Here is a 20,941-nt window from a genome sequence, read left to right on the forward strand (position 1 = left end):
CTCGCGATCATCGTCACACTCTCAGCACCACTGAGCACTCACCTCAACCGACTCCTCTTCTAGCAGAGACTTGGGAGCCTCCCTCCCTCTCTCGCCACGCTTGTACCCCCTACTACAAGCACTCCGGGTGCAGGATAATACAGTGCCCTCGCACACCCCCTTTGCTGGACGTACGGCCCCACGGCCGGAACCAGGATAAATTCGTGTGTTACTGTGTTGCCTCTTGCATCAACATCTGGGACGAGGAAACACGCAATATTTCCTAGTTGGGATCCGGACCCCCGGGTCAGGGCACCGACACGTAGCTTTAACACCGTTATAGCCTTATCCTTATATCAGTGCTACTGTTTTGGTCTTTTGGACAACTGGATATTTGACTGTATGAATTTTATTATATTGTCAACTTAAGTAATGTTCCCGTAGTGTCAGTGTTTTGCCGTCGGGTTCTCCGAGGGGTATCCCAAGGAGAGTGGTTATGAGTAGGGACTCGCCGAGATCAGAATGCGATGGTGCAAGGAACACAAGGATTTAGATATGTTCGGGCCGCCGGAGCGTAATACCCTACGTCATGTGTGGTGGTTTGTATTCCCTCTGGTATTGTTCGATCTTTTGGAGGGGTCCCTGCTCCCCCTTATATAGTCTGGGGGAACAGGGTTACATGGAAAGTCCTAGCCGAGTACGTTTAGAGTCCTACTTCGAGTGAGTCGGGTACTTTCCTTGTACTTAGGCTAGTTCTACAGCTGTACGAGTAGTTACAGTAGAGGTAGGGCGTGCCTATGCAGTATTCCCTACTCTAGAATATTTGATGACCGTGAGCAGTCATGCTGCCCCAGGTCTGACAAGCCCCCGAGCTCTTCGTAGTCGAGTCTTGCAGGCGTTGAGTACTTCTGAAGATGTCCATCGGGTGCTTTCGAGTACTTTTGGAATCCATTGCACAGGTTCGAAGTCCTTTGAGTGCCTTGAGTAGTCTTCCGAGTACTTCCCTAGCTGCATCGAGACTATGAGGTGCTCTAGCTCTGAATTTCTCCTTCTGATACGGTGCGTGATGTGCTCGCGCTCCATATGGAGTAGCCCCCGAGCCTTAGCTTGAACCGATGGATCAGGCTGAGGGTCATTTCTGTTTTTAGGTCTGTTTTTGAAAAAAAGTTTACCATTTATGATATATGTCTCGCAACCCCTGAGCCTTGACTTGAAATCCCTCGATTTAGGGTTAAGGATCCCAAACCGAGGCATTCTATGTGACCTTTGGTTTTTCTAGTATTTCCGAAAATGCCATTGTCTTGATTATTTAACAGTGGTGATCCGATCTGCGTTTTCATTTGCTCTTGTCTGAGACCAACTCCTCAACCTTCTGTCTTCTCTTGATTTCTCAGCCCCCGAGCATATGCGTGAGAAGCGGCTTGTGACCTTCCGAATGGCACCGAAGAGGTCCAGGCGTCAGAGATCTGAGAAGGTGGCGACGATTGCGGACGGTTGGAGGAAAATTAAGTGTCGATTGCATTGACCTCTACTTCCAGCACCGTGTCGACAAGAAGGTGCCCATCGAGGTCACGGTGAGTATTTTTTTTATCTCGATCGGAATAGCAGCATGCCACTGCACTAATAGAAAACGAAGAAGAAAAGTTTGACACTATATATGACACACGCTACGTTCCAGGATTACATTCACGATAAAAAAGAAATTAAGAACCTGACCTGACCTAAATACTTATCAGGGCTCCAACGGCAGTAAAAAAGGATAGCCCTTTTGCCCCCAACAAACTTCAAATTAAGAACTGCTTCGATTCCTCTGCAGCAGGCAGCAAGGCAGTTGCTTAGCTCGGGGAAGTACAATTGAAAATGGAACAATTTAGATGTTTCTATATGATCGCTATGCTCGGGGGATGATGAGGGAATTCAGCCCTTGCTTAATCTGATCATCACTCACCCATCTGCTGACTTTGCTCTGAAAATTATCAAAGGAGTGTTATAGGTTGTATTGCCAAAGCTTGCAAGAAACCTCTGAAATAACAGAGAAGGTCAAGGTGAGGGGACGACCTTCTCCGGCCACTATTTGATTTCTCATTAGTTTAATAGCTGTGACTTGTGAGCATCAAGGTTGAAAGTCAGGGGAATACTAGCTCCACAGTGATACTATGATAGTTGTCGTGGCTCTAGGAGAGGGCCACAGCCGGGTGGCTGAATGCACCCGCCTAATCCCAGAGGGTGGTTACCCGGGGAGTACAAGCTATCCCTCAGATCTACTCATGGGGCAAAAACACAAGAACACTCGGGGATTTAGAGTGGTTCGGGCCGCCGGAGCGTAATACCCTACGTCCACTGTGAGATGTTTTGTTCTTATATCTGTGGATGAGTCTATCCTCTGCCTCCAAGTCCTTTCCCCGACTTGAGTCTTTCTCTAGCGGGCGTCCCCCTTTTATAGCACAAGGAGGACGCGTACACAGGCGTTGGACCCCGATAGGTGGGCCCAACAAGGATGTATAGTATATATAAAAAATAGACACTAATGGAGCTACAGTGGTTGAGAATCTCTTCCTTGATATGCTTCATCGCACTGTCGACTCTCTGACCGAAGGGAGTCTTCACTTGTCCCATTGGCGAGGCGCCCGTTGAGACAGTGTAGGTTGCGGCGTAGACTGTTGGGTCTACCACATAGGCGTTATGATACTCCGTTGCCGAGCAGTCGTGTCTAACTGGCGTAGCAGACTGTCACGCGTGGCGTGGGTGGTGCCAACAGCTGTTCTGAGTGCCTTGGTAATCCACGATCAACAGTACAGCCTGGCAAATGTCTCCTCGGGCTCTGCTATGGCAGAGCGCACTTAACGTCTCCCATATTGAATGAGGTAGGTGGGCGAGTTTTCCCGAGAAAGCTTGGTGGCCGCGCGCGCGCGTGCCTGCGCCCGCGGACACGTGGTGGCTCCGGACCCTCCCAAGCGGGGTGTCTACTCCCTTCCCGGAGAGGGGTCCGGATAGTATATGGGGGTCCGAGACCCGGTGGGAGGTCCGGGGCCCCCGGCCGTTTTGGCCCTGAGCACCCTCCGGGCCACGTGGCGACACCGGACCCATCCCTGAGCGGGAAGCGGGTCCGGGACCGTTAGTCTGGTGATGTGGAGCCGGACCCTAGGGGTCCGACTGCCCAGTTCCTTAGGACGCAGCCATGGATAACTACGCGAGTCTTGGCACAGCAAGAGGGGGTACCCTAGTCCAGAGGTACCGACAGTGGCCCCCAGGCCCACCTCGGGGGAGGTACGAATCCGCAGGTGGGGCCATTATCGTGACACAATCTCCGGACCCTTTCAAGGCCGTAGCACTTTGCTGCCAGGTTCAGGTACTGGAGTGCTCTCCATAGGGCGGCGAAGGTGCAGGCTTAGGGTACGGAAACAAGCTAAGCGGCTGCACGGACCTCGAACTGCCCAGGGAGCAAGCACCACTTCCCCGGACCCGGCTCTAGACGACCGTGGCGAGCGGTCTCCGCCGGAGCGGGCCACCGGAGTGGACTTGGGCGACCGTGGCGAGCAATCTCCGCTGGAGCGGGCCACCGGAGTGGACTTGGGCGACCGTGGCGAGCGGTCTCCGCTGGAGCGGGCCACCAGAGTGGACTTGAGCGACCGTGGCAAGCGGTCTCCGCCGGAGCGGGCCACCGGAGTGGACTTGAGCGACCGTGGCGAGCGGTCTCCGCCGGAGCGGGCCACCAGAGTGGACTTGAGCTGTCGCTATTGATCCATCGAGATACGTATCCAGACCTCGTGGTATGGCATAGGAAACCAAGCCTTATACTAGAAAGGAGTCCAAACCTCTAGGTTCGACAGCATCGGATACTAGAGTACTCGTAACAGGGCAGTGAAGTGCGTAGGCTTAGGGTACATTACCAGGCTAAGCGGCTACGCAGAACTTCTCCACCCCAGGATACAAGCACCACTTCTCCGGAGCAGGTCCCTAGGAGTTAGAACCGCCTTCCAGTTAGAAGGGGTATTACAACCGGACCACTAGCCATTAACTCAATTTGGATCGTTAGCGAAAAAAGGATTCCACATGGGAGAAGGAAAAATGCAAGCTGATCAGATGAGTGCGGTTAAGTTAATGTAAAGATAAGACTGAGGAAGCAAATCTCCTTTATTTCTTGATTTGTGGTGTACATCAGAGGTCGGGATTACGAGGGCGGACCTCTACCGCTCTGGACCACTTGCTGGTGTCGCCTGTTTGTGCGATGAAGCCAGAGGTCGGGTTTACAAGGGTGGACCTTTACCGCTCTTGACCACACGTAGGCACCACATTATTACAAAGGAGAAATACACTCAATCCTATCTAATGTTAACCTTCAGTCGTCGCCCTGTGAGGCATGCACGCCCCTGGTCGGAGTAGAACTGCCACCTTGGAGATTCCTTAGTTGTTGGGGGTGAAGGCGGTCTGGACATGCTTATACAGCATCATCCAGCATCACCTCGGGAGCTTGCAGGGCCCTCCTTTGCACAAGAACTGTTTCATGCTTAGTTTGCATGAGAACAACTAATTTGGCTTTGAATGGGAGTGGCCCTGCTGCTGCCAGCTGCCGATGGGAGCCAGCCCGACACCCCGGCGCAGCGGATGGATGGGTGCTCGTTTGGACGAGCACGGAGCGTGGAGAAGGGCGGTCGTTCGCCGGCTCCACCTTGGTGCTGGCACAGGGCCCCCGCGCCTTGTGGTGGAGGCTGCTGCCTGTCTGCAGCAGCTCCAAGGGAGGCCCGAGCCAGGCGAGGGGGAAGGCGACGGACATCCTTTCCGAGCCACAGCCGTCGGCTCCAGCTCCATCTTGAGAGGAAACCTTGAGCCGACGCCGTGCCGCCGCAGGGGGCCCCCGATGGTTGCTTGAGAGAAAACCTTGAGCCGACACCGAGATACCGCAGGGCGACACGTAGCAGGCGTCGCCTCTGCGCACCACCATGCCGGCTCTGAGGTGTCGCAGTGGCGACGCACAGGTGGCGCTGCTGCCATGCGCCACCGCACCGAGGACACTGCTGCCTCGGCGTCAGGGCATGCGGCGTAGGCGACACCATGCCACCCTTCATCTTCTCGTCGTCGTTGCAGAGGATGAGCTCAACCTCAGAAGCCAGGAGGTGAGCGAAGATCTGGCCAACACTTGCGCGCATCCCCATGGACGACACCAGATGTCTTGGCTCTAGGAGAGGGCCACAGTCGGGTGGCGGAATGCACCCGCCTAATCCCAGAGGGTGGTTACCCGGGGAGTGCAAGCTATCCCTCAGATCTACTCATGGTGCAAGAACACAAGAACACTCGGGGATTTAGAGTGGTTCGGGCCGCCGGAGCGTAATACCCTACGTCCACTGTGAGATGTTTTGTTCTTGTATCTGTGGATGAGTCTATCTTCTGCCTCCAAGTCCTTTCCTCGACTTGAGTCTTTCTCTAGCGGGCGTCCCCCTTTTACAGCGCAAGGAGGACGCGTACACAAGCGTTGGACCCCGACAGGTGGGCCCAACAAGGATGTATAGTATATATAAAAAATAGGCACTAATGGAGCTACAGTGGTTGAGAATCTCTTCCTCGATACGCTTCATCGCACTGTCGACTCTCTGACCGAGGGGAGTCTTCACTTGTCCCATCGGCGAGGCGCCCGTTGAGGCAGTGTAGGTTGCGGCGTAGACTGTTGGGTCTACCACATAGGCGTTATGATACTCCGTTGCCGAGCAGTCGTGTCTAACTGGCGTAGCAGACTGTCACGCATGGCGTGGGTGGTGCCAACGGCTATTCTGAGTGCCTTGGTAACGCACGATCAATAGTACAGCCTGGCAAATGTCTCCTCGGGCTCTGCTGTGGCAGAGCGCACTTAACGTCTCCCGTATTGAATGAGGTAGGTGGGCGAGTTTTCCCGAGGAAGCTTGGTGGCCGCGCGCGCGTGCCTGCGGCCACGGACACGTGGTGGATCCGGACCCCCCAGGCGGGGTGTCTGCTCCCTTCCCGAAGAGGGGTCCGGATAGTATATGGGGGTCCGGGACCCGGTGGGAGGTCCGGGGCCCCGGCCGTTTTGGCCCTGAGCACCCTCCAGGCCACGTGGCGACACCGGACCCATCCCTGAGCGGGAAGCGGGTCCGGGACCGTTGGTCTGGTGATGTGGAGCCGGACCCCAGGGGTCCGGCTGCCCAGTTCCTTAGGGCGCAGCCATGGATAACTACGTGAGTCTTGGCACAGCAAGAGGGGGTACCCTAGTCCAAACGTACCGACAACAGTGATCTTGGTTGGTGGAGAATGGTTTTGAAGAAGTCCATCTCTATTATTAATGAGTGGTTAGAAAATATTAAGCCACGAATGGTTGCGTAGAATCCGTACTGCACTGTGTAAGGCATCAACTATATTTTTAGCTTATTCATGAATATGTTTTCCTTGTCAGATTGGTGAACTCAAGAAGCTAGTCGATGAAGGGAAGATAAAATATATCGGTGAACTCAAGAAGCTAGTCGATGAAGGGAAGATAAAATATATCGGGTTATCTGAACCATCCTCATCCACAATAAGAAGAGCTCATACAGTCCATCCTATATCTGCAGTTCAGATTGAGTGGTCGCTATGGTCCAGAGATGTGGAAGAAGAAGTGATTCCTACTTGCAGGTATTCACGGACAGTGAAACATAAGAATTGTACCGTAAAAAAATTGAAAATTTGAAATTTTGAATTATGTACTTTCCGTGACAATTTCAGAGAACTTGGAATTGGGATCGTGGCTTACAGTCCACTGGGCAGAGGGTTCTTTTCTAGTGGGTCAAAAATGGTTGAGTCACTGTCCGACGATGACTACCGCAAGGTGAATTCCAACTGATACCTATGGAAATTGATTGAGCTCCACTAGCAAGTTAATTTATATTTATCCATTATTTTTTTACTTTTCAACTCATTTTGGAGATATTTCATGAATTTGTTGGTCAATTTTACTACATTGTAAGCATAACCTAAAAATGTGTGTATTTACCATTTCCTTGATCTCAGATACCTTTTTGGATCCTGCTCATCCATTTCTATGTATATCAGTATATAATGGTTCCATATAAAAAGAATCATATATAGAAATGTGATTAATTAATTGCTTGTTTCTAACGGGAATTTCATACTTCTCCAGTTTATTCCTCGATATCAACCAGAGAATCTCGACACGAACATCCAGATATTTGAGCGTGTCAACGCGATGGCAGCAAGAAAAGGATGCTCCACATCACAACTCGCATTGGCTTGGGTTCACCATCAGGGAAGCGATGTTTGCCTGATACCAGGCACAACAAAAATTCAGAATTTCAATGACAACGTTGGAGCACTGTCTGTGAAGCTGACACCAGAGGAGATGGCTGAGCTGGAGTCATATGCTGCAGGTGAAGTCCAGGGAGACCGGAACGCTGTACTTATGGACATCATATGGAAGGATTCCGACACCCCGCCATTGTCATCTTGGAAACTTGAGTAGCGAGATTACATGTACCTTCAACTGCGTTTGTTGCCGTACCTTTAAATGTGTAGTTGAAGCTTAAATAGTTGAAACCCCTGGTGGCTGGTGTGATGAATAAGCCGGTTTCGTATATCTGTAATTTAACTTTAAAACCCCTGGTGCTCTGAATAAGCATGTGCACTGTATTGTAGTCGGTGCTCATTGAAGTATTGAACTGAATTTTGAATAAAAAACTGTGAAATCGGATCTTTTCTACGTTGATTCACCTCATCTATTTGGGCCAGACCATTGTCAGCACACATGAACCATAAATATAAGCCTAATCTTCTTTCTGAAGAAAAAGAGTTTATGGGCTTCTTGTGGGCTCTCTCTTCTTGATGAAAGGAACAAATATAATAGAAGGCCCTAGCCCAGATAAGTATAAAGGCCCACTATATGTTCATTATTGGTTCATCATGGATCTTTCGGTTCACTTAGCTCTTCTGCCATGATCTCAAAAAAAAAAAACTTAGCTCTTCTGCCTTCCCTCAAAAAAAAAACTCTTATGTCCCTTTTCTGCAAAAAAGATGGTTTTGGAGTATCAAGCTGGTAAGTTTTGTTGTCTTTTGGATGACATTATTCGATTGGGACTTCGGCCTAGGGAGAAATCCAGTTCTGAAATTTTGAAATAAAGCCGGTAACTACTTTCTGTCAACCACAATTAACAAGTTTAATTAGTCCTTTACTAATGATTTTCGATGATACCTACTTCAGCGTTGCAAGGTTAAATAGTACAGTTAATAGTAAGTCAAATATTTAGCATTAAAAATTTACAATATATCAAATGCATGTTTGTTTGATCACTTTCCAGCCACTGACTACAATATATAGAATTACTATTTACAAATTCCATCATACTCTGTTCATGTGAGCCCGTAATATATGTGTATAAGAGGAATTATATAACTTTGTGTACATAATACCCAACAAAATTATGCAAAAGAAGAAAGGGATAAAAGGTACCAGACAAATCTGTACTGCTGTTCCAACTGTCTGAAGAATAAACTTTTATGCTTGCAATTTCACATAGAAGTGAGCTTTTCATTTCTTAAGATAACAAAAGAGGAACTGCGAAATAAATCTAACAAGGAAAGAACCTATTAGAAAAGCTTCAGTTCGCCCTCCATCTGTGTGCTAAGTAATACAATAAAGGAAAGCTTCAACTCCTACTACATCTATGTGCTGAGTAATACGACTGCACTTACCACTTGGCATGAGAGATATCTAGGTGAAAATGGTCATTTTTTGCAGGTGATGACTCAATAATTACCGGTTCCTTATAGGTAATATAATCTGGACAAAAATATCTAGGAGGAGACAGCATCCATAAATTTTAAGAACATGGTGGACATAAATAAGGCATGCTGTCATACGGTCCACATGGCATAGACATATGTGATCCATGAGATGGAAACGACATTGTCATCGCAGAATAACTCCATAGCCGATTCTGATCATGGAATTTTTGTTTAGGAACAGATTTTGTTTGCTTTGAATTTTTAGGTCGACAAACAACATTGACATTCGCTTCCCTTTTGGATTTACCTGAAAGCACTCTATGAATAGGCTTCGGCTTTTACTTTTGATGTTTGCTATGACCTTTGGCTTGAACTGTTTTCCAAACACCAATCTCAGGTTTCTTTGGCTTTAACATCTTAGGTTTAGACTTATTTTTTGATCTGATGTCTAAGCCAATATTTGACTATTTAGAATTAGAATAGGATTTTCAGCTTTTAAGATTGGCTGTTCTGAACTTAATCAGTCATGAACAAGACATGAATCTTTGAGTTGTTGCCCCCCCCCCCCCTCCAGTATAGAAGCGCTTGACGTAGCTTCTATATTTTCACTAGAAGGATTTGTATCAATAATTTCGGTTTGAGATGGCCGAATTAGATCTTTGCTTTTATGGACAACAACACAAGTAGATCCTCATTGCAAGGATTAATAATACATTCATCACTAACAAAATCTAGATCCTCATTATCCTCCTCATTGATCAAATAGTTCACATAGTCGGATAGAAAATCAGATACAGTACATGAGGATTTCATCTCTTTTAGTAAGTCAATGGTGGATGGTGGCTGCCACTCATTTATCTTGATGATGCCTTGCTCTGTTTTACAATAACAGGATAGAAACAACCTTTCATCCACCCGATTACGCTCTTGCCGATACTCCTCAAGTAGTTCTTCATATGATGTCGTATTGTTAGAGTTTGACAAATCGGCCATGATAACCTAATTCTTGGTCCCCAGCGGAGTCGCCAAAATATGGCTCCGATTTAGGGCCAACACACAAGAGCACACATGTAGCATGTAGCGACGCTCCTTCCAGCGCCGCAGCACCAATCGGTTAGACCGATATGGTGGACCGGTCAGACCGGTCTCGTCGAGGCAGCCCGACAAGGATCGAATGAACACTTACCCGGGAGGGACCCCGTAGGGGCAGGAGCACCTTGGGTTGTCCTAGGCTCGGCAGGCCAGCTAGGCCATCTTCAAACGTCAAGGAGATAAACGAAGAACAAAATGTTGAGGTTGGAAAAGCTAGAGTAAAGAAAAAAAGGTAAAGACAATGAAAGATAAATGTATTTGATAGATTCGATTGAGTGTTGTGTCCCCTCAATTGGACGTGGCCCTTTACATTTATAGAGTGGGGAGGTCTATACCGTGGGAGGTCGAAAATATGTTGAAACTGACATAGAATCAACTTACAGACCTAATTCAGACTAAACTACTAAAAACCTGTCAGACCGGTCACCAAATCTGGTCAGACCGGATTTACTTAGATAGGGAAACTTGCAGGTGACCATATAACTGTTTGGATCGTCTCAACGAGGGCTTCATCTTAGTGCACTCAAACTCATGATTTGACCTCATCTTAATTCTGTTTTGAATTCTTTTTTGGCTCATTGATGAAATCATGTCTAGAATATCCCAAAACGATCTCCCTATCCTGCACAGCAGTCATACATGCCAAACTTGCAAAAATAATAGGAATTAATATTAAATTGGCTATTTTTACCTTTATCTTGCTTATGCCAATTTTGAGTGTCAACAATTAGACACATGAAAATTGGAGTCCTTAGCGCAGCATTGAGATGTTCTCCATTACTTCATAGGTGGTTCATTGTGTCCGTACTTGTACATGTAAAATGGCCCGGCAAAGCTTTGAGAAGGAACATTGGAAAAAAAAGGTGTTCCGTGGCTTGCGACTTTAATTTGGCTCCTTTCCTGCATATCAAGAATACACTGGACCACCTCCCTTCCTGATCCCTTCTCTGCCAGGAGTGTTCTAGCTCCATGCCGTTTGCTCTCCACACATGTTTCACATACTAGCAGCCAAGAAACAGATGCCCCCCATCCTCATTCAGCCCATTACACATCACACATCTTGTGTCAAGTTCAATCCCTAGCCGTTCTAAGTTCATTCTCACTGCCAAAGTATTGCGTGCCATACGCCAAACAAAGTGCTTGATCTTAATTACTCGGGCAGTTCATCTTCCACAATCTCTTCCAGTGCTGTTCCTCCATCGAGTTTCCACTAGATGATGAGGCATGTCCTCTACTTCGCTCCCTCTTCTTTGTAGAGCTCTCTGAACTTTGTACGTAATGCCACACGAGCAGATCATCAAGATCAGGATGCATAGGAATACGAGCAGATCATCATAATCCTGTCTTTCATTTGGTGATGTGTGACTTGGACGACCCTCCTCTTCATCGGCGTGATGGCTTTCAATTAATTTGTTCCAAGCCAGGAGTACACAACCTCGGAGGCTCGGATTAGGTAAGCCACAACTACTCACGAAATGTGAATGGTGTCGAAAGATGAGGAATGTTGAGTACTCTATCCTGCTTGTGATGAGTGAATTGTCAACCGTGTGGTGTGATCGTGCATTTGGTCTTTGGTTGCATTTGGTCTTTGGTTGCAGGTACACGGGTGATTGTGTGACTCTTTGAAGTGATCCTAATCCTTCTAGCCAAGTGCTAAAACCCCCAGAATCACGGGTCCCCTTGGATCGAAGTTTTTGAGTTCTAGAGAAAACCCCAATCTTGCTCGGAATTTCCTCGATTCCTCCCAAACCATGGAGTGATTCGTCGATTCCTTCCATGGACATGTTCACAAGTCCTTTGTGATCATGCCTACGAATTTTGGTGAGATTTGGACTTCATTTGATCCTTCGATCATCGAGTTTTTGGGCGAGGCGCGGACTGAAAAGCGTTTCTGTACTCGAATAGAGTTTTTACCTGTCACCGGTTAAACCGACGCTGGTGGTCAGGTTGCGTCGGTTCAACTGGTGAGTAGGTTCTTCGCCTGTTAGGGTTTTCTACTCTTCGCTTGGTTGCACTGGTGCATTAGCTCCACGTGCATCGGATCAACCGGTGATACTTATTTGTTGTGCTACCTTGAGCAATTAACCGGCGTATTGGAGTTTCTTAACCTCGGTTCATCCGGTGCTCTGCTGGGTCCTTTTGTTGCCTCTCTGGACAACTACACCGGTGTTTTAGATTTGTTTACGTCGGTTTAACTGGTGCATTGAATTTCGATTTTGTGTTCCCTCTGGACAACTGCACCGGCGTTGCTGTTTGATTTTGCCGGATCATCCGGTGTGTAACACCGGTTGAACCGACGCTGTTCAAACCCATCCGTCGGATTAACCGGTGCTCACTCTTCTCTCTGCTGCCTGCTCTGCTCATCGATTGAACCGACGCTGTTCAAATCTGTGCGTCGGATCAACCGGTGAGTTATACCGTGCTATTTCTCGTGCTGTTTTTCGGTGATTGATTCCGTGTTGGATCTTGTTTGTTCCTAGGGCTTTCTTGTGTTGGTGTAGCTTCTCCATAGCTACTCCACACTGTGCCTAGGACTCTATGGTTGGGCGTGTACTTCGGGACTAAGCCGATCTTTCCGTTTGCAAGAATTTTTAATCGGCTCCCATTCACCCCCTCTGGTCGCCCTTTTGGTCCCTCAAAAGATCCTGTGATATAAAATTTCTAATCATCAGTCCAAAGCATATATTGCACTATAAAAATATCAAGGCCATTAACAACAACACAACATATACAAAAGAAGTAAAATCCACCGGCCTAATAATAAACTCAGCACTATGGTACGTAGACCCTAAGAAAAGCACTCAGTTTTTTTAAGACAGGAGGAAATTGGGTCACCACTACTGGAGGAAAATCATTGAAAAATACCTAACCGCTACATGGTGCCCCACTACTTGCTAGGTGACCCAAAAAGCTGCAACAGTTAGTGATAATGATGCCAAGGGCGGCTATTTGCTGACGCCACTATGTTGGGTCATCTATATCTGCAATTATTGAAGCAGTAATGGTACAAATAAATAAAATTACACATAAGCCACACCTTGACATCCTTGGGGCATGCACTACTACAACCACCCCATCACCATCGGTTCCAAATCCCCATTGACCGCTGGTTCGGGAGGGGAGGGAGGATTAGAGTCGGCGGTGATGGAGTGCAACATGACTACGGGATCTAGTTAAAAAACAAAACAAAGGAGAAAAACTTGCTCGTGCCGCCCGCGTGCCTCCTTGCCCCACGCTAATACCCGCCAGCAGTGCCGCCTCGCCTCACGCACTACTGCCCGCCATTCTGTAGGGGAGGGGCGGCAAAGGATGTGCCAGCGGGGAAGAAGCGAGGGGGGCGCATGGAGAGGGAAGGGGTGGCTGGGAGATGGGAGGGGTGACGGGAAGGAGTGGTGGGTGGAAGGGGGGGATGGTAGGGAGGAGCAGCAGCAGTGGTTTTGCAGTATTTGGGAAGAGCGTTCATATACATAGTCATGCGTCGGGAATGTAGGCTTCGACTAAACCTCATCCACAAATATATCAAGCCAGTGTCGTCTGGGATCTTGCATATATCATCTGGATATGTCATATACCATTGCACCGACACCACTTACTTATACTGTCAGTTTAACTGGTGCTACTGAGTTTTCTTCATAGTTAATCTCCAATTGCACTGTCCAATGCACTGACGTTTATAATATTCATGCTGTCGGTTCAACCGATGCATGTATTCATGTTGTACTTGTCCAACTCGTCGTGCCTATCATTTAAATTGGACATCTTGATAGCGAATTGGACATTTAGACTATAGATTATACTTCATCCATGGGATCTAGAAATTATACAAACTTGAGCTCACAAACACGTTAATCCCATTGATTATGTTCACACAACCACCAAGTCACAAACTATGGCCTAATGAGGTCATGTTTCTTACATGGAGCGTTACCAAAATGAGATTTCAAGGGGGCCTATTTCTTAATTTAAATTTACTTATTTCCAGTGTGGGCCACAGTATAAATTTATTTGTTTATTGTTCGTACACAAGCGACTTGTATACGAACTTTCATCGTACCAAAACCACCATCATGCTCAGAACCACAAAAGCCGCCGGGTGACCTATTGCCTGACGCATCATTGGCCAACCAATAGCATTATAAATTGAGCCACCGATAAGCCCACTTCACTCAATACTCAAACCAGTGTTCAGCAGCCAGCTTTCAGGTAGCAAAGAGCAGACATCTAGCCAACTAGCTTGGAGTAGAAGTCCGGTCAGCCATGGCTGCAGCTCCGGTGACGGTGCCGCGCATGAAGCTGGGGTCGCAGGGGTTGGAGGTCTCGGCGCTTGGCCTCGGCTGCATGGGCATGTCCGCCTACTACGGCCCGCCGAAGCCTGAGCCGGACATGATCGCGCTCATCCACCACGCCGTCGCCGCCGGCGTCACCCTCCTCGACACCTCCGACGTCTACGGCCCTCACACCAACGAGATCCTCCTTGGCAAGGCTCTGCAGGGTGGGGTGAGGGAGAAGGTGCAGCTGGCCACCAAGTTCGGCATACGCCTGGGCGCCGACGACGGCACCCGTGAGATCCGCGGGGACCCGGCGTACGTTCGCGCCGCGTGCGAGGGCAGCCTCAAGCGGTTGGGCGTGGACTGCATCGACCTCTACTACCAGCATCGCATCGACACAAGGGTACCCATCGAGGTCACGGTGAGGATATACACTTTCATGCTCATCAGATAAAATTTCATACGGATACAAAAGTTCAAGGGGTGTCTTTGGCACCTATTTACTTCATTACAGAATAGATCCTCGTAATTCTTCTATACTATATGTGGGACCAGAATGGATGACCCGAGAGGAAAGTGAAGGGGAGTCTTCAAAACTCAACGAAAAAGCTGACTCCAATTCACTACCCAGAACCCTCTCTTCTAATCGCCAGAATAACACGAGTCAACTGGTGTGACACGCTTTCTAGAAACAATTAGGAACACTTGACTCAAAGCGGAAGCAACACTGAAGACACGGCAAAAGAAAACTTACACTAGAGGAGAAGCAAAACTATCTCTAAAACACCCTAACTAATCAACAGTAACTAGCGAGAGTGAAAACTAAATAAAGCTAGCTAACTACACATGCAAAAAACTCTAAGAATTTGACTAAGCAAGGAGATTAACAAGTATCAGCAGCAACAAAAGCTAATAAATTAAGGCACGAATTAAGTGCTCGTGAGAGAAACAAAACAAAAACAAAGAGAACAGCATACTCACCTTGCTTAGTGATGAGCTGCCTGTCTTGCAGCTTGGCCCGAGCACTCCACGGGTGGGCTGCACGATGCTCACTTTTGGGCCGCCTGCCCTGCGAGCCTGGTTGGCACCTGGGCCGCCTGCTGGGCTGCAGCACGTCTGCTGGACGGCCTGCCCCGCACGCACTCGCGTGAGCGTGCCTGCTGCAGCTGTGCTCGCCACCGTATCTCAAAAAAAAAAAAAATGCTCGCCACAGCCCCAAGCGCTGCGCCGCCGCATGCGCGAGATCGCTGCTCGGGCCGCCCCACACGACCGTCGCGCTGCGCGTTGCCTAGCAGCAAGCGCTGCTGAGCGAGCCCCTGCTCAAGAACAGAGAGGAGAGAAAGGAGGAAAATGAGAGGAACTCCGGATCTTCAAATTCCAATAACTCACTCAAATCATAACGATTCGAAACGAAACTCAAGCCATAAAATCAGAACGACTAGGACTAACAGATCCATGAAAAATTTCGAAAAGACAGTGGAGTAAAAACATGTGAATCGAAAATCGCATGAAAATTCCCCGAAAATTGCAAAAAAAAAAGAAAAACAAAGGGAATATGAGGATGAACTCAAAAATCACACAGATCTTGACGCCCGGAGGACAAAAGTAGGTTAGAGCCTCCATTTTCAACAAAATCTCCAACAAATCCTAACAAGAAAATTACAAGAAAAAGAAAAAATCAGGGGAGGAGAAGAGAGAGATCTCCAACTAGTTATGCCTATTAATAAGAGATCCTTGGCGAATGACTAAAATACCCCTATGCTAACAACTATGGTAACCGCCCATGCAGGGCAAAACGGTCCATATTTTTATAAGAGCAATGGACGGACATGCCGTCTTCACGACTTTGCTTCGCATCGACGCAAGCTTCGCGATGGTGCAACATGACCTCTGACTCGGCCATCGTCCTCGCCAACTCGGACCACGTCGCCACATCCTTCTTCATGCTTCCTTGTCGATCCGTGCACCATGTAGGCCGCCCGCGACTCCGCCTGACCTCTTCAGATCCCTCGGTCCAAACCTACTCTTGTTCTCCCCCGAACTTTTCACTTGGTCTTCACCTACTTGTCCTTCACCTCGCGCCGTCGACAGGGTTTTTTTCCCAACCGGACACCCCAAACCGGAGCACTCCGGCTCCGGTAAACCGGACCGGTAGAAACCGGTCAAATTCAAATTTGAATTCAAAAAACTCAGTTCAACCGGTTCGTACCGGTATACCGACCGGTTAGACCGGTTTACTGGTCGGTTTGACCGGTTTGAATTCAAATCCAAATTTAAAATCGCATGTGTAGCCGGTTTGGACCGGTATACCGGCCGGTTTGACCGGTTTACCAAGTGGGCCTTAATGGGTCGTCTTATTTTTTCTTTTTCTTTTTTGTTTTAACTTTAAATGCCCGAAAAGTATGTTAAACGAATGAATTTTTGAGAAAATTTGACACCATTAGATTCGTCGCACCTTGAAGTATTTTTAGGAAGTTTTTGGAAATTTTTCATTTTTTTGAATTCAAATTTGAATTTTGAATTTGGGCCGGTTTGGAACCGGCCCAAACCGGAACCGGACCGGTTCCCACCGGTAAGGTGAACCCTGGCCATCGACCGCCACGTCGCACCCTGAACCTGCGCTTCACAATCAAGGCAAGCATAAATACACAACGATTGTCAATCACTCATTACAACAGCACTGGTCCTCACTATCTTTGAGGTTTGCCCAATTTATTTTGCATTATCTCATCTTCTTTTCAATCGCTCGGGAATTCTGTTCTACTTTCAAGCTAAGGGTTTGTCAAACTTGAAAGACCGGTGAGTATATATTTTCAGAAAAAATTGAACTTGAAGAAAATCATTCAAAGTTTCAGAACGAGAAAATGGTCTCCGGCAGGACTCGATTATTTTAATTTGCAGTTATATCCAATAAATAGCCTATAATACTGATATGAAAAATAAGCTCATATTCTTGGCATCTACAGGTAGGTGAACTCAAGAAACTAGTCGAAGAGGGTAAGATAAAATACATTGGCCTGTCAGAAGCATCGGCGTCGACCATCAGGAGGGCGCACGCAGTTCACCCAATCACCGCTGTCCAGATGGAGTGGTCTCTCTGGTCAAGAGATGTTGAAGCAGAAATAATCCCAACTTGCAGGTCTTTCCATGACCTACCTTTGAGTAACTGAAAGTATCTGTACTATTGTCTTATTCAGAACCATCCACCTTGTTCTGACAATTTCAGGGAGCTTGGCATTGGAATAGTCGCATATAGTCCACTAGGCAGAGGGTTCTTGTCAAGCGGGCCTAACCTGGTCAACACGCTTTCTGATCAAGATTTCCGCAAGGTCTACATCTCTTAACTAGCTTGGTACAACATATTATCTCAGCACCATTTAGCCTTTCCAATGAACCATGCATCCTATGCATTTTTCAGGATTTGCCTAGGTTTCAGCCAGAAAACCTAGAGAAGAATGCCTTGATATTTGAGAAAGTGAATGCAATGGCGGTAAGGAAGGGGTGCAGGCCATCTCAGCTGGCGTTGGCATGGGTTGACCACCAGGGACCTGATGTCTGCCCCATACCTGGGACAACAAAGATTGAGAATTTCAACAATAATGTGGCGGCCTTGTCCGTGAAGCTCACGCCTGAAGACATGGCTGAGCTCGAGTCCTATGCCTCGGTGGATGTCCAGGGTGATCGCTACCATGACTTCCTCAACACCTGGAAGGATTCTGAGACTCCTCCCTTGTCCTCCTGGAAGGCTGAGTAACAGCTACTTACGTGGACGGTCTGATACATGAGGCTATGTTATGCTACCTGGTGTTGTTTTCACGACGTTCCTTGGTGTTGGCAAATCAATGGCAACATTTGTGAGTTGGGCGATACTCGTGTATGATGGCGAGGTTGTGCTTTCGCATAAAAAAATGAGAAATAAATTAATAATGCAATGTATGAATAAGTTGCTAAAGGAGAATGCTACTATATTTGTGGCCCTAAGCCAAGCAATCAGTTGCCACATCTCTATGCATCGGTGCGCTTCCTTCTTTATCTGAAACATATTTGACTCTTGTTACAAGTTCCCTATGCTAAGAGGGAAAAACAGATACTTCCCCAAATTATCTGAGTCCCTCATGTAATCTTGTTCTATTTCCTTCTTCTTGTACCCTTATATATATATATATATATATATATATATATATATATATATATATATATATATATATATATATATAGTAGGTGTCTTACCTCTACCGTACTACTCAAATAATGTTAATAAATCGTGGGAATTTCTACATCAGTGAAAAAAGTTTAGAGAACTAAATAGAAGATTTTACTATGGCAAACTTAGGTCTTGCATACTTTTAGAAGTACAGTTGTTCGGAACATTTCCACATTACGATGAAGTGATCCATGTCTGAATAAAAAATCACCTTTCAGTGAGTAGAAGGCTGAGGGGCGAGGCACACAAATAAATGGTAAAGTCTTCAATGTGCGAACACTTGGCTGGTGGCTATCTGCAACCAGCAGAGTATATAAAAAACAACTTTGTGCTACCTGAAGCTTAGAGAAAGACTCTACCTTTTCAACACAATGAGGTAAGCAGCATTATAACTTCGTCTCTGATCTCACTATATCGTCGTGGTCGTAGAGAATCAGTGTTCCCGCGCTCATATTATTCTACCTGTGAATTTTGGGGAGAAATTTGATAATATTCCACTGGCCAGGTACGTTGATGGATGGATACATCTAACTTTTAGTATGGCATACAAAGGTTTTCTATTAAATTGCGAGAAGAAGACTAAACTATCTTCATCTTCAGGAACAACAAAAACAGAAAGATTATTCAATCTGGAATAAAAATAAATCTTACCATAGGTCTGTTAATTGAGATCCTACATTTCTTCTAGAAGTGCACTAAGGGTCTATGCCATCCCACATATTAGCGATGCCGCCTTCATGGTGTGTTAATCGACCCCCCCCCCCCCCCCAGAGATTTATCAGAAGTATAAATTAGGCACAATGTGATCTTTCCAATCATAATGGGAAACCAGATATTCAAAGAGATCGTTACAACATTTATTTGCATGTACTCTGATGGTGGCAACTATATGCAAATACATTTATCACTCAGATAACAGTAAACATTTCTAATTCCCTTTCCAAGATGACAGAGGAGGGGTCTCGGAATCCTTCCAGGTATTCAGAAATGTGCTGTGATACCGGTCACCTTGGACATCATCCATGGCGGCATAGGACTCAAGCTCTGCCATCACCTCGGGCGTGAGCTTCACCGACAACGCTCCCAGGTTCTGGTTGAAGTTGTTTATCTTTGTGGTTCCAGGTATGGGGCAGACATCGGTTCCCTGATGGTGAACCCAGGCTAGTGCGAGCTGCGATGACGTGCATCCTTTCCTTGCGGCCATCTCACTGACACGCTCAAATATGAGTGCGTTCTTCTCCAGGTTCTCTGGCTGAAACCTTGGTAGATTCTGAAAGACAACGGGATTGAATTAAGATTTGAGTGAAAGGATGAATTCATGAACAGTAGGCAAATTGCCCAATTATAGTTCTTAGATACATCATGGATAGTTCACCTTGCGGAAATCGTTGTCGGGCAGTTCCTTGACCAGTTTGGCTCCACCGGAGAAAAACCCTCTGCCTAATGGACTGTATGCGACGATCCCAATGCCAAGTTCTCTGAAATCATCAGAACACGAAGAGAGTTCAGAACATATATAGTATCTTACAATCCATTCCAATAATAAAACAGAGTCTTGTTTCTTCTCCTGCAATGCAATACACTCTGTACCTGCACGTTGGGATTATATCTTGCTCTACATCTCGTGACCAGAGAGACCACTCCAGCTGGACGGCGGTGATCGGGTGAACTGCGTGCGCTCTCCTGATTGTTGATGCAGACGCTTCGGACAGCCCGATGTACTTTATCTTCCCTTCTTCAACCAGCTTCTTGAGCTCACCAATCTGCACGACAAATCCAGCAATCCATGCTAAGAAGGAAACAAGCAAGAAAGCTCAACGTGCAGCAGCAACCAACGGCAACGTGACACTACTCACCGTGACCTCGACGGGCACCGTGGTGTCAATCCGGTGCTGGTAATAGAGGTCGATGCAGCTGACGCCGAGCCGGCGGAGGCTGCCCTCGCACGCCGCGCGCACGTACGCCGGGTCGCCGCGCACCCCCCTCACGTCCGGCGTGATGCCGAACTTGGTGGCGAGCTGCACCTTCCCCCTCACCTCACCCGCCTGCAGCGCCGTGCCGAGGAGGGCCTCGTTGGTGTGAGGCCCGTAGACGTCGGAGGTGTCGAGGAAGGTGACCCCCGCTGCGACGGCGTGGTGGAGGAGCGCCACCATGTCGGCCTCCGGCTTGCGCTCTCCGTACGCCATGGACATGCCCATGCAGCCGAGGCCCTGCGCCGAGACCTCCAGCCCCTGGGAGCCCAGCTTCATCCGCGGCACCGTCACCGGAGCAGCAGCCATCCCCTGCACGTACGGTTGCGCTACCAGTGGATGCTATTTTGCTGCCTGCGACTGTCGGCCGGCTTCTGTGTTCCTGCTGCTGCGGTTACCACCAGAGATCAGCTGGGTTATTTGTAGGCCGTTGTTGGCGTTACGGAGTAGGTCACATGGGCGACGGGAATTCAAGCATGAAAGCCATTGTCAAAGGCTTGCTGTTTAATTAGTCTTCAGGAAACTTGCAGCCGCCGGCGCGTCATGGCTTAGGTCACGGCGGCAAATTAAAGTTTTTCAGGGGCTAAACGAACACGATACTTTCGGTGGCCGTCTACATATACTTTTGACTCTTTCTTTTTCCAACAGCTACCAATCAACAAGGTAAGACAGATCCAGTGATAAATCAAAGTCTTGATAACTAT

At 47.6% G+C, this 20,941-nt stretch overlaps 3 protein-coding genes across 3 annotated transcripts; 2 read left to right on the forward strand and 1 right to left on the reverse strand.

Annotated features, from left to right (window-relative positions):
• Positions 1–1,000: 1,000 nt before the first annotated feature.
• Positions 1,001–7,685, forward strand: LOC120640021 (probable aldo-keto reductase 2). The gene is made up of 6 exons (XM_039915922.1): positions 1,001–1,005; positions 1,427–1,553; positions 6,383–6,418; positions 6,464–6,600; positions 6,691–6,793; positions 7,106–7,685. The coding sequence occupies exons 1-6, from the start codon at positions 1,001–1,003 to the stop codon at positions 7,442–7,444; spliced, it is 747 nt and encodes a 248-aa protein (XP_039771856.1). The 3' UTR covers positions 7,445–7,685.
• Positions 7,686–13,959: 6,274 nt separating this feature from the next.
• Positions 13,960–18,056, forward strand: LOC120640563 (probable aldo-keto reductase 2). The gene is made up of 4 exons (XM_039916434.1): positions 13,960–14,484; positions 17,030–17,202; positions 17,290–17,392; positions 17,482–18,056. The coding sequence occupies exons 1-4, from the start codon at positions 14,053–14,055 to the stop codon at positions 17,815–17,817; spliced, it is 1,044 nt and encodes a 347-aa protein (XP_039772368.1). The 5' UTR covers positions 13,960–14,052; the 3' UTR covers positions 17,818–18,056.
• A 1,014-nt stretch (positions 18,057–19,070) lies between these two features.
• Positions 19,071–20,635, reverse strand: LOC120640565 (probable aldo-keto reductase 3). Its single transcript, XM_039916436.1, has 4 exons — positions 20,124–20,635; positions 19,858–20,030; positions 19,643–19,745; positions 19,071–19,537 (listed from the first exon to the last, which is right to left on the reverse strand). Exons 1-4 carry the CDS (start codon positions 20,544–20,546, stop codon positions 19,196–19,198), a joined length of 1,041 nt encoding a protein of 346 aa, XP_039772370.1. The 5' UTR covers positions 20,547–20,635; the 3' UTR covers positions 19,071–19,195.
• Between the last annotated feature and the right edge of the window lie 306 nt (positions 20,636–20,941).

This window comes from Panicum virgatum, chromosome 7K (genome assembly GCF_016808335.1).
Source record: "Panicum virgatum strain AP13 chromosome 7K, P.virgatum_v5, whole genome shotgun sequence".
Lineage (NCBI taxonomy): Eukaryota > Viridiplantae > Streptophyta > Magnoliopsida > Poales > Poaceae > Panicum > Panicum virgatum.

Excerpts from the sequence above, each read along its gene's own strand:
- LOC120640021 (XM_039915922.1), top strand. Across the intron at positions 6,601-6,690 it reads GAAGTGATTCCTACTTGCAG|AGAACTTGGAATTGGGATCG; the intron begins GTATTCACGGAC and ends TGACAATTTCAG. Across the intron at positions 6,794-7,105 it reads CCGACGATGACTACCGCAAG|TTTATTCCTCGATATCAACC; the intron begins GTGAATTCCAAC and ends ATACTTCTCCAG.
- LOC120640563 (XM_039916434.1), top strand. The coding sequence starts at position 14,053 with ATGGCTGCAGCTCCGGTGACGGTGCCGCGCATGAAGCTGGGGTCGCAG. Across the intron at positions 14,485-17,029 it reads GGGTACCCATCGAGGTCACG|GTAGGTGAACTCAAGAAACT; the intron begins GTGAGGATATAC and ends TGGCATCTACAG. Across the intron at positions 17,393-17,481 it reads CTGATCAAGATTTCCGCAAG|GATTTGCCTAGGTTTCAGCC; the intron begins GTCTACATCTCT and ends TGCATTTTTCAG.
- LOC120640565 (XM_039916436.1), bottom strand. The coding sequence starts at position 20,546 with ATGGCTGCTGCTCCGGTGACGGTGCCGCGGATGAAGCTGGGCTCCCAG. Across the intron at positions 19,746-19,857 it reads GATATAATCCCAACGTGCAG|AGAACTTGGCATTGGGATCG; the intron begins GTACAGAGTGTA and ends TGATGATTTCAG. Across the intron at positions 19,538-19,642 it reads CCGACAACGATTTCCGCAAG|AATCTACCAAGGTTTCAGCC; the intron begins GTGAACTATCCA and ends GTTGTCTTTCAG.